The following is an 11,826-nucleotide window of genomic DNA, read 5'->3' as shown; positions in this document are numbered from 1 at the left end:
CTTTTGGAAGCCTAAGACATAAAATCCTGAGCAGGAAGCTGAGTGTGGGGTAGCAAGAACTTGTTATCCCAGCACTTGTGAGGTGTGGAGGGCAGAGGCCTGTGTATTTGAGGCCAGTGTAACCTATGAAGCGAAACCCTATCTCAAATACACAACACAATGAAACACGTCCAGCGAGGGCGAGCAGAGCAGAACTAAGGGAAACAAGTAGGCTAGGGACCGAGATGCTTAAGCTGCCCTTCCCAACTGTGGAAGGAAGGTCGGTCGAGCTTGGCCATCCTGGGGGCGGAGCTGCAGAAGCACAGGTTTGGCTAGCCTTTGCAGTTTAAGGGATACGACTTTCACCTGTTCAGAGTATGGTCTGTGTTGGGGAGCGTTAGCGATAGGAGAAGGGGTGAGGAGTTGCAGTAGAAATTTCTTTTTTTTTTTTTTAAATGTGTGTTTATGTGTGTGGGGTAGGGAGCGTTCGTGCAGGCCATGGCATGTGCATAGAGGGCAGGGGCCAAGTTGCCAGGGTCTGTTCTTCTACCGCGTGGCTCCACAGGATGGAACATTGCTTCTCAGGCTTTGCAGCAGGTGCCTTGACTCGCTGAGCCAACACACAAGACTGCAATAAAAATATCTGGTGGATAATGTTTGATGTTGCAAGCTGAGATTTAAGTTAGAATGAAATGTGGAGCTTCTTCCTAACGGGAAAGTGGGCACCCACAGACTCGGGTCTCCCCCTTCCCAGGAAGAGGTTCAAGGTCTGCAGGCAGGCTGGGGAAAGAGATGCGGGGTGGTTCGGAGGCAGGGTACTGGCTTGCCTGGACTTGGGGTGATAAGTAGGGCTAGAAAGAAAGACACAGAATGAATGGCCACTACTGAGTACAAGGGTCACGTGTGTGGCAGGGCAGGTGTCCGGAGGGAGTTCAAAACAACCAGGTTCGAGGCAGCTGTGATTCTCATGAGGGAATCGAAGTTTCCTGGTTCTCTATCAGGAACTTAGGCATCAGCTCCCCCAGTGGCACTGACTGGTGGGGTGGGGGTGCCCACGAGCAGCCTCAGGGGGCAGCAGCTGGTGAGTGGGGAGGAATTTGTGTGCTCAGCAAACAGCAGCCTTCGTGCGCACAGGCTTCCTCCTCCCTCATCAATCAGCCGCAGCCAAATGTCCCTGCATTCCCACCACCCCAAGGGGACTGGGGCTGGGCCAGGGTCCCCAGGGGAGTGAGAAGGGGATGGATGTGGGGAGCCGGGGTGGGGCTTCGATTTCCATCCATTGGCCTGTGTTCTCTTCTCTTTGGAAGCCCTCAGTTCTTCTTGTCATGGAATGACTCTTTCCTGGCTCATGCCACTGTGTGTGTGTGGGGGGGGGGGCTCAGCTACAAATCACCTGTGGGGGGGGGCTGCTGGGGGGGGAAAGGGGGCAGAGAGATGAGTCAGGGTTGTTGAAGAATCCACTCTGGTTCTCACGGAACTGGTCCAGGGCAGGGTCAGCAGGGCGGTTGCTGGCACAGAGGCCCTGTCTCCCACACTGATCCTTCTCTCCTAATGGATACTCAGGTCAGCCAGTGGCGGGTGAGACCCTGAGCCCTTGAACATCTGTCCTTCCAGCTTCTCCTAGCACCCACCTTATTCCCTGCTTCTCACCAAGATCTAGAGGTATGGCACCTACCTCATCCAAAGTTTGCTATTACCCACGGGGGATGGAGGGCGGCGGGTGGGGGGGCTGTGACTTCTAGGTCTTAGCTTCTGGCTCCCTCTCCCTCTCAGCCCTTACACCCCTCAGGGACCCAGGCGTCCTGCCCACTCCCTTTACCATAGCAACCATTCTTCTTGGAGTTGCTTAAGACTTTAATATCATTTCATTAAGTCAGTAAGTTCAGAGAAGGTTGGGAGCACAAAGGGACTAGGACTGGGCCCAAAAGGACCAAGGTAGGGGGGAAGAAGGACCGAGGCCCCTCTTCTCCGTGGAGATGGCTCTGAGAAATCAAATATTGACAGTGGGAGAACAGACCTTATTAAATCTGGGACAGGGGTGTGTGTGGGTGACTGTGGGAATGGCCGGGTGCCTGGGTTCTGAGGGTGATAAGGCTCTGGGAGGAGAGAAACGCCTATAGTTGGGGTGGCCCAAGCTAAGGGACCGACCTCAGGGTATAACTGCTCAGTCCCTTTCCTTTGGGATGTGCTTAGACTTGCTACTCTGGCTGTTTCTCAGCTGTCCCCTACAGCCCCTAGGGACAAGCATCCCATCACAGCTGTGGCTGTTTCCCCCCCCCCCCTTCCCTTTACCTCCACCTCTGCTGATGAGCTTCAGCGGCGTTTAATCGGATTGAGCAGTAATTAGCAAAGCAAGATGTTTGATTACCTATTTAGCATAATGTGGGGGGCTGGGATCCCTAGGCACAGCCACCGTTGAGAGGGGAGTCAGAAGAGAAAAAGGGGTCTATGCAAAGTTCCTTTCCCTGAGGGATTTATGGACCTGCCCTTGAGGATCCCCATCCCAAGCCTCCCCACAAATTTTCAGTCCTTTGGGACTTTTCCCTCGGGATTCTGACCAGTCACTTCACCCCTCTCTACCATCTGGCTGGAAGATTACCTACAAGTTCCATCCCAGCCCCGTGTGCTGTGCAGCTGTTGGTTTTAGGGTGTGGCGCAGCCTCTTTCCTTCAGTCCCTGCTCTCTCAGCAAAAGGAGTCTGGGCTGGGCCAAAGACCACACAAATCAGAGCTCAGAAACTCATCTTCAGGATAATGGCGGTAGCCAGATGTGGTGGCACACCCCCATAATTCCAGCACCCAGGAGGCAGAGGCAAGACTCAAAGTTTGAGAGTTTGAGGCCAGCTTGAGCTACATGGCGAACGGGGAAGGTGTTGGTGTTGGTGTAAGTAAGAGAGGAATTGTCGATTATGGAAGTAGTGGCTTGGGTCAGGGTGTAGATAAATACATTGGTCTCCAGGAGTACCAGGGACTGCCACTTCCGGCAAAATGAGACCTGTCAGGTGTGAAAATGGTAGAACTGAGGTGCCAGCATCTCTTCATATCCAGCAAAGAAAATGTCATCAATTTAGCTCCTCATGGAAATGTAATCAGTGGGCTCGCTGCTGGCTTTGTCTTAATTAGGCACTATTGATGGAAGCAGGGAGGGCGCCTCCCTATTCCCATGATTCTGCTTCCTCGTGGCATTTCCCACGTCTCCCCAAAGCGTCTTGCGACCTCGGGTACAGCTGTCTTTTCTACCTTCCAGCCACCAGGACACGCAGCGCCCCCTAGCACCCGCTCAGTTCTGCCCCTCCAATGCTCTCCAAGCGGCTCTGGGACGCAGCCTTTGTTCCTATGGAGAGCAAAGCTCCTCCCAGGCCGGGTCACCTTCCCCAGGGGAGTCCCCGCCTCTCGTTTGCCCCCCAAACCAGCAACGCTTTTCAAAGCCAATCCTCAGATTTAAAAAAAAAAAAAATTTCCAGTTCCAGCCTTCACCCGTTTTCCCCCCGCCCCGTGCCTCCCAGCAATCCTAGACCCCAATCCGGGCTAAGAAGCGGGAGCAGCGGGAGGGCAGGGGTGCTCCAGCCCCGGTTTTTCCCCTGGACCCAGCTGCAGCCCTGGCTGTTTGGAAATCCTGGAGAGTTTTCTAGAAGGTGAACGAATCTCGCAGGCGGGACCCCGAGCGCCACCTGCTGGACCCGTGCAGGCCGGAGCCCACACACCTGGGGGCCAGGGTCGGGCGTTTGGGTCCCCCTGTCTTTTCCACATCCTGCGAGACCGTGTCTCATTGTTTTCAGTCCCAGCCCTTCCAGCATAGTCCTCAAATCCAGGCGGGAGCCGTCCCCCGCACCTTCGGCTCCCAGATTTAGTAGCTCTCGAAACCCTAGCCGCGCCCCCCCTTGCCCTTTAGTCTCAGATCCACGCGGGAAAGACTCTCGTGGGGTGGGGCCGCGGAGCAGTGCGCCTGCGCAGTGTCCGCAGACCCGCCACTTACTCTCCGGGCCCCGAGTTGCCATGGCGACGCGTGCATGCAGGCGCGGGCCTGGGAGGGCCACGCGGGGCAGCTTCTTGGTTGGTGTGACCCAACCGTCTGTCTTGGGAGGAGAGGGTCGACATTGTGAGGTGTGTGTCGGGACAGAGGGAAGGAAAGAATGCTGGGGAGAAGGGGGCAGCTGTAGGGGAGGAGCAGCAGCCGAGCTGGGGTGGTTGTAAGGGGAGAAGGGAGCAAGGAACATTTGTGACTGAGAGGAAGAAGGGCAATTCAGGGTGCAGTGAAGGGGGAACAGTCGTGTGGGCAAGAAGTTGTGAGGGAGACTGCCTACTGGTGACCAGTTTGAGGAGCAAGCAGGCCCTGAGGAATTTCCAGTAACCCCAGTGAGCCCCAGGCTGGAACAGTGTCTCCCGGTGTCTGCAGTGTGGTTTCTGTCTCCAGAGGCTCCAGTGTGAGGCTTAGGGGAGCTAGATGCTTCCCCCTGAGGCTGATGGAGGAAACCGCGCTCTTGTAGTTGGTTTTATTGATTTGTTGGCCTAACAGAACGTTTTTTCCTTGGAGCAAAGTACAAATCCTTCAAGTTTGAAATTCATAACCCGGTGATCAATGCCTGTGGCAGCCTGTGGGGATGAGGCAAGGCAGCCACAGGTGGCTGCCAGGCTCTTGAGGAGGAAGAGGGAGTGCCCAGCATTCTACAGTGTGTTCAGGAGATTCTATGCTCCTGACTTAGTTGCTTTTTTTTTTTTTTACCCACTGGGTCTTCCTCATGTCCTCAGTTTCTTTTTTTTCACCGTTGCATAATTTGACATGCATTACTGGGTGGCTTTTGTCCTTCTTGGTTGTTCCTAAGGACATTTGGAATCTGGTGAACCTGAAATTGTGTACTTAGCATAGACTCAACCAACAGGCCTAAGAAACCTCGGTCCACACTAACCAGGCTCCCACCTCTAAGCAATTAAAGACTAAAGAGACTTGTGCACGCCGTCTTTGTTTAAGGCTGCTGAGATCTCAGTGTGGGGAGGAGAGGAGCTACATAGGAAAATCATCTGGGTTTGCCTCAGTGACTTGACACAGTAACAGCGACGATGGTGGCAATCATGGGGACTGTGCCTTCTCTTATTCAGGAGACTGCAGGGTAGTGTGGCTGAAGGCCTGGGTGAACATAGACATTTTCCATACCCTTCCTTAGTGCGATTTCTGATTTTATATATATATATATATATATATATATATATATATATATACACACACACACACATATATATAATCTTTACATATATATATAGATTTAATGTATATGTACATATATATGTATGCAAAGGTGTGTAGGTACCTAAAGAAGGGAGTCAGATCACTAGGAACTGGAGTTACAGACAGTTGTGAGTCACCTGGTCCTGGGAACCAAACTCTTGTGGTCCTGAAGAGCAGAAAGCTATCTTTTCAGTTCCTGTGTCTGTTATTTGTTTATTCCTAATGGCCTATGAGACCTTGATTTCCCCTACTTGCAGTTTGAGTGTGTGTGTGTGTGTGTGTCATGCCATGGTGTGTACTTGCAGGGCAGAGAACACTTGTGCGTGTGCACTCTGTACCACATGAATCCCAGGGATTGAACTCAGGTCCTTAGACTGGTTGGCAAGCACCTTAACGTTCTGAGCCCTCTAGCCTGCCCGGGGCTTTGACTTTTAACCTGATTCTGTGAAGAGTTTGGGGTTATCCCAGGGAAGAAGTGAGGACTCCATGGTCCCCCTCCCTTCTTAAATTGGGTGTTTGGAGTCTAACCCAGGGCCTTGTATACACGTTCTAGGCAAGCAATTTACCACTGAGCTGTGACCCTTGGGAGCCAATGTTCTATTGGGTATGCTCCGAGGGTATAGCAGGGTACCCCCAGAAAAGATGATCATCTTAGGTGTCCCACTCAAGTTTCTGAGTCCAGAAGGGAACATGTGTACCGGGAGGCTGGGTTAGAGGTGGGATCTGGAGGTGGACTTCCGGCCCCCGTGTACCTGCAGGTTTTGCCTTCAAGATGGCTAGCAAAGCCGAGAAGAAGCGAAAAGTGGGTGGCCGGGGAGGCGCCCGGGTAGGCCGAGTTGTCCGAGCTCCTCAGTCCACTGCGGCCCCAGGAGCTACAGAGGCTTCCCTGCTCCCTGATGGTCACGAGCCAGAGCCCGAGTCTGGCAAGGAGGACTCTGGTGAGTATTTGCTGGGACGGAGGGGACTTAGAAATGGACCTTGGGCAGAAGTAGAGAGGCTTTTGAGAGCTTTTTTTTTTTTCCTGAGACAGGGTCTCTCTGTGTAGCTCTGGGTGGTCTCAAACTGGCTAGGTACAGCAGGCGGGCCTGGCCTTCAACAGGGATCTGCCTCCCTTTGCCTCACAAGCCCTGGGATTAAAGGGGGGCACCACCATGCCCAACTCAGGAGTATCTTGGGGCTAGGGAGCAGGACCACGAAGCAGGACAGATGTGATAGTGTATCTGTAAGGCTTCCACAGAGCCTCCATCCTTCTCTTTTCTTTCCTCTTGTTATGTGCACGTGTCTTCTTCCTGGTCAGCCCGCTATTTATTCTGTTTTTAAAAATCTCCCATCAGTGTACCAGGAATTCACCAGCCAGTTCTTTTTCTAGCCTCTTCCTCATTTCAAGTGTTTCTGGTTGTTCCCACCCCACTGTAGAGGGTTTGATCTCTTCCTTTTTTCCTATTTTCACCCTGGGTGGCAAAACAAATAGTGTTTTTCTTCCATTAAGCCCATCACCATGGAGACCCAGCCTGCTTCGCCACCCTTTGATTCCTAAGCCCGGCTGATGCGTTCCACCATCTGTTGAAAGCTCCTGTGTTTTCTTCCTCAGCTTGGCAGAGACTTGGTGGATGGTGGAGGTTCAGGTTCAGGGTGACAGGAAAAGAAGCCTACATGGAGGGAACAAAGAGCTGCCTCTTGTGGAGTTGATCCTGGAGCCAGAGTGGTTGGAGGGGTTGGGGGTCTTGGTTGCTGTCGGTTGCCTTCCCTTTAGATCCTGTCCAACGGCCTGAGGCTGTGAGCCAGGTGTAGACCTCACCTTTTAAAACGGGGCTTGTTGGTACTGCTAGTGTCCTGTAAGGATGAAGAAAAATAGAATCTTCTCCTGTTGACTTCTAAACTTTTATTGAATAAGTATTTTATTATTACTACTACTATCTTATTATATGTATGGTTGTTTTGCCTGAATGTTTGTCCGAGCACCTCATGCCAAATATCTGGTGGAGGCCAGAGCATCAGATTCCCCTGGAGCTCCAGTGTAGATGGTGAGCCCCCACTTGGCTGCTGAAATCAAACCTAGGTTCTCTGGAAGAGAAAGCAGTGCTCTTAACCATGGAATAATCTCTCCAGCCCCTAATTCTTTAATTATTTTGTGGAGGGGTGGGTGAGCCTGCTCATATCATGGTGCATATGTAGAGGTTGGAGGACAGCTTGTGGGAGTTGTTTCTTTCCTCACAGCCCATGGGGTCCAGGGATCACACTCATGTGGTTGGGCTTGGTGGTGACTACCCTTATGTGCTGATCCATCCCCGTGTCTCTTTTTTCCTTCAGTGCTGAGGGCTGAACCCAAGGCCTCATGCATGTTAGGCGAGTGCTCTCCCACGGAGCTGTATCCCCAGAGAGAATCCACTGTAATGGGATAGTGGGGATAGGCTTAGGGTTGTGGGTGTGCTAGCCACACACACGCACACACAGGCACTCACTCACACTGAGATGGAGTTTTCTTATGTGTCCCAGGAGGGCTTTGAACTCTGGCTCTTGCTTTGAATTTTTGACCTTTTATTTTCAGTCTCCCAAGTTGTGGGAGTGTAGACCTGCACCTTTCCTGGCTCCTTACTGGTGTTGCCACTAAGGGTTAGGAGATGAAGTGCAGGTCTAGGGAAAGGCCCATGAACCCAGTCTAGGATCTATGTTTAGCCTTTTAGAAACGTGCAATATTATCATCTCTGATGTCTCATGTGCTCAGTTCAAAACAGTTTAAAATTGACTAGCTTCAAGAAGCCTGGTACCAGGCGCTAGGGCAGACAGCAGGGAAGGTATTGTTTGGAGAACCTTCTGAGAAACAAAGAGAAAAATGTTTCAAAATGGATGCACCAGTCTTCCTATACCTCAGAAAACCTGTCTTTCTTTTTTTCTTTTCTCCCCCGTCCCCTCCCCAGACCGGGTTTCTCTATGTAGTCCTGACTATCCTTGAACTTTCTCTGAACTATAGATCAGGCTGGCCTTGAACTCACAGAGATCTACCTGCTTCTGCCTCCAGAGTGCTGGGATTAAAGGGGTGTGTCACCACTCCTGGCTCTTTTTTTTTTTTTTTTAAGATTTATTTATTTATTTTATGTATATGAGTACACTATAGCTGTACTGATGGTTGTGAACCATCATGTGGTTGCTGGGAATTGAACTCAGGACTTCTGCTTGCTCTGGTTCCACTTGCTCCTGCCCCAAGATTTGTTATTTATTTGTTTGTTTGTTTGTTTTTTCTTTTTTCTTTTTTTTCGAGACAGGGTTTCTCTGTGTAGCTCTGGCTGTTCTGGAACTCACTCTGTAGACAAGGCTGGCCTGGAACTCAGAAATCCGCCTGCCTCTGCCTCCCGAGTGCTAGGATTAAAGGCATACGCCACCACGCCCGGCTGTTATTTATGTATTTATGTATTTATGTATTTATGTATTTATTTATTATATGTAAGTACACTGTAGCTGTCTACAGACACTCCAGAAGAGGGCATTAGATCTCATCATAGATGAGACAACACCAAAAAAAGGGCGTCAGATCTCATTATGGATGGTTGTGAGCCATCATGTGGCTGCTGGGATTTTTGAACTCAGGACCTTTGGTAGAGCAATCAGTGCTCTTAACCACTGAGCCATCTCTCCAGACCTCACCCCCCACCCCCTTTTACTTGTTCGTTTTGAAACAGGGTCTCTCTATGTAGTCTTTCCTGTCCTGGAGCTTGCTAAGTAGACCAGGCTGGCCTGAACTCACGGAACTCTTCCTGCTGGGATTAAAGGCTTGTGACGTCATGCCTGGCCCTAAAAAACTCTTACTGGTTAAAGAAATACTTTTTTGTAAAGGCTTTTTAAATTGTGGGTGTGTGGAGAGTGTGGATTTGTACACATGAGTGTGCTGTCACAGGAAGCCAGACTGTTGTTATTCTCTGGAGCTGGAGTTACAGGGGTTGTAAGCCATTTGGTGTGGGAGCTAGGAAATGGGGACTCGGTTCTTTGTAAGAGCAGGGCATTCTCTTAACCAAGGAGTTCACTCTCTAGATCCTCATACATTACAAAAAGTGTGTGTGTGTGTGTGTGTGTGTGTATGTGTGTGGAGAGAGAAAGAGATGGCTCAGCTACTAAGAGCACTGACTGTTCTTCCAGAGGACCTGGGTTTGATTCCTAGCACCGAGATGGTGGCTCATATTTGCCAGTAACTCCAGTTCAAGAGATCTGATGCTGTCTTTTGTTTTCCATAGGCACCAGGTACACAGACATACACACAGGCAAAAAAACAAACAAAAAAAACCAAAACATACATTAAATGAAAGCTTAAAAATGAAATTTTATTTTTCATGTCACTGGGAGGTGAACCCTGGGCTTTAAGCATCCATCCTTCCTTTGAGCCACACACGGAGCCCTCAGGCCTTTTGCCTTACATTTCATTCAATTACTATTTAAAAAAATTATAATCAGGTCTACAGTTCCTTTTTCTGTATTTCTCAAAAACTCTAGCTGGGCGTGGTGGCTCAAGCTTTTGATCCTAGCACTTGGGAAGCAGAGATAGGAGGATTTCTGTGAGTTTGAGGTCAGCCTGATATCACCACAAGTTGAGTCCAGGACCGCTCCAGGGCTCCTTATACTGAGATAGCCTGTCTCAATCCTGTCCTCCCTGACCCCTCAACCAACCGACCAAACAAACAAAAACCCCTCAAACTCTAACAAGGGGCAAGGAAGGTGGCTAAGAGGTTAAAGGTATCTGCCTCCAAGTGTAACCGCCTGAGTTCCATACTTAGGACGCACACGGGAGACAGCAAGAAGTTACTCCTACAAGCTGTTCTCTGACAGCCACACACACACGGTGGCACCTCTGTGCCCGCTCCCACCCCGACACAAATCACATATTCAAAAAGATCCTGAAACCTCGAGCTTGCAAGTTTCCACCCCAATAAAGTCTGGCGTATAAACTTATTTGGTGGCGAAACCTAACCTAAGCTGACACAAAGGTATTTATGATCTGTTCAAGCCACTTACTATAAATATTCATATATTTAACTGCAGAAATACAGTAATAAAAGTCTGGTTGTTAATTATTGTTCTAGAGCTTTCTGGAATGGGAGCCAGGGATTTCATTCCAAACTTTTGTTACATTGCTTTTTTTTTTTGAGACTGGATCTCATATAAGCCACCTTGGTCTTCAACCTCCTGTGTAGCCAAAGTTGACCTTTGTCTTAGGCAGGGTTTCTGTTGCTGCAATGAGACACCATTGCCCAAATAGCAAGTTGGAGAGGAAAAGGTTGATTTGGCTTACACTTCCACAGTCTTGTTCATCAATGAAGAAAGTCAGGATAGGAACTCAAGTAGGGCGGGATCCTCGGGGCAGGAGTTGATCTGATCCAGAGGCCATGGAGGGCTGATGCGCTTCATATGGCCTGTTCAGCCTGCTTTCTTAAAGAACCCAGAACCACCAGCCTAAGGATGGCACTACCCACAATGGGCTGTGCTCTCCCCCATTGATCACTAATTGAGAAAATGCCTTACAGCTGGATCTGATGAAGGCATTTCCTCAACTGAGCTCCTTCCTTGTTGATGACTCTAGCCAGCAGTCAGACCCAGCCAGTACAACCCTCAGCTTCTGACCCCCCTGCCTCCATCTTCGCAGTGCTGGGATTACAGGCATTTGCTAGCTGGAGATTGACCCCAGCGCTTCATGGAGAAGCTAACATTCCACCAACTCTGCTGCATCCCCAGCCCCTGGGTCACAGATGGTCTTACAACGTTCAATCTTATTCTGTCCTGTTCTAGAGCTGGAACTCAGGATCTTGCTCTGGTAAGCACAGGCTTTCCCTCTGACCTACACTCTAAGCTCCATGCAATTCTAACTTCAACATATTTCTGACACCATGGATTGTGCATAAAGGATCATGAACAGTTCCAGGCGGAAGAGAAAACCATGCCAATGTCCCCAGCCATGATAACAGCCCTGCTCACATCTCTAGGCTTTCTTCTTCTTTAGAGCCCACTGCTGGCCTGCCGCGGCGTGTATCTTCTTCTCCTTCTTCTCCTTCTTCTCCTTCTTCTCTTTCTCCTTCTCCTCCTCTTCCTTCCTTCTTTTTTTTTTTTTTTTTTTTTTTTTTTTTTTGGTTGTAGCCCTGGCTGTCTTGGAACTCACTCTGTAGACTCAAAAATCCGCCTGCCTCTGCCTCCCAAGTGCTGGGATTAAAGGCGTGCACCACCACTGCCCAGTTTCTTCTTTTTTTTTAAAGATTTATTTATGAGTACACTGTAGCTGTCTTCAGACACACCAGAATGGGGCATCAGATCCCGTTAAAGGTGGTTGTGAACCACTATGTAGTTGCTAGGAATTGAACTCAGGACCTCTGGGAGAGTAGTCAGTGCTCTTAATCACTGAGCCATCTCTCCAGCCCCCGGGTGTATCTTCTACTATTGCTTAATTTTCTACATATATCCATGACATGAATGTCATGTGCTATTGAGGTATTGCATGTTTTTTTTTTCTTTTTCTTTTTCTTTTTTTTCTTTTTTTTGGTTTTTTCGAGACAAGGTTTCTCTGTATAGCCCTGGCTGTCCTGTAACTCACTTTGTAGACCAGGCTGGCCTCGAACTCAGAAATCCGCCTGCCTCTGCCTCCCGAGT

The 11,826-nt window shown here is 49.8% G+C and overlaps 1 protein-coding gene across 1 annotated transcript in view; it reads left to right on the top strand.

Moving 5' to 3' along the window:
- Positions 1 to 3,995: 3,995 nt before the first annotated feature.
- Dnah2 (dynein axonemal heavy chain 2) overlaps positions 3,996 to 11,826 on the top strand; it is a 130,752-nt gene continuing 122,921 nt past the window's right edge. The window contains exons 1-2 of the mRNA XM_021176049.2: positions 3,996 to 4,082; positions 5,961 to 6,140. Coding sequence (XP_021031708.1) covers positions 5,975 to 6,140 — 166 coding nt within the window. The 5' untranslated portion in view covers positions 3,996 to 4,082; positions 5,961 to 5,974. The remainder of the gene's footprint in view (positions 4,083 to 5,960; positions 6,141 to 11,826) is intronic.

Source organism: Mus caroli, chromosome 11, assembly GCF_900094665.2.
Source record: "Mus caroli chromosome 11, CAROLI_EIJ_v1.1, whole genome shotgun sequence".
Classification (NCBI taxonomy): domain Eukaryota; kingdom Metazoa; phylum Chordata; class Mammalia; order Rodentia; family Muridae; genus Mus; species Mus caroli.
Note: the sequence above shows the minus strand (reverse complement) of the source record. Positions and strands in the feature narration are given on the sequence as shown.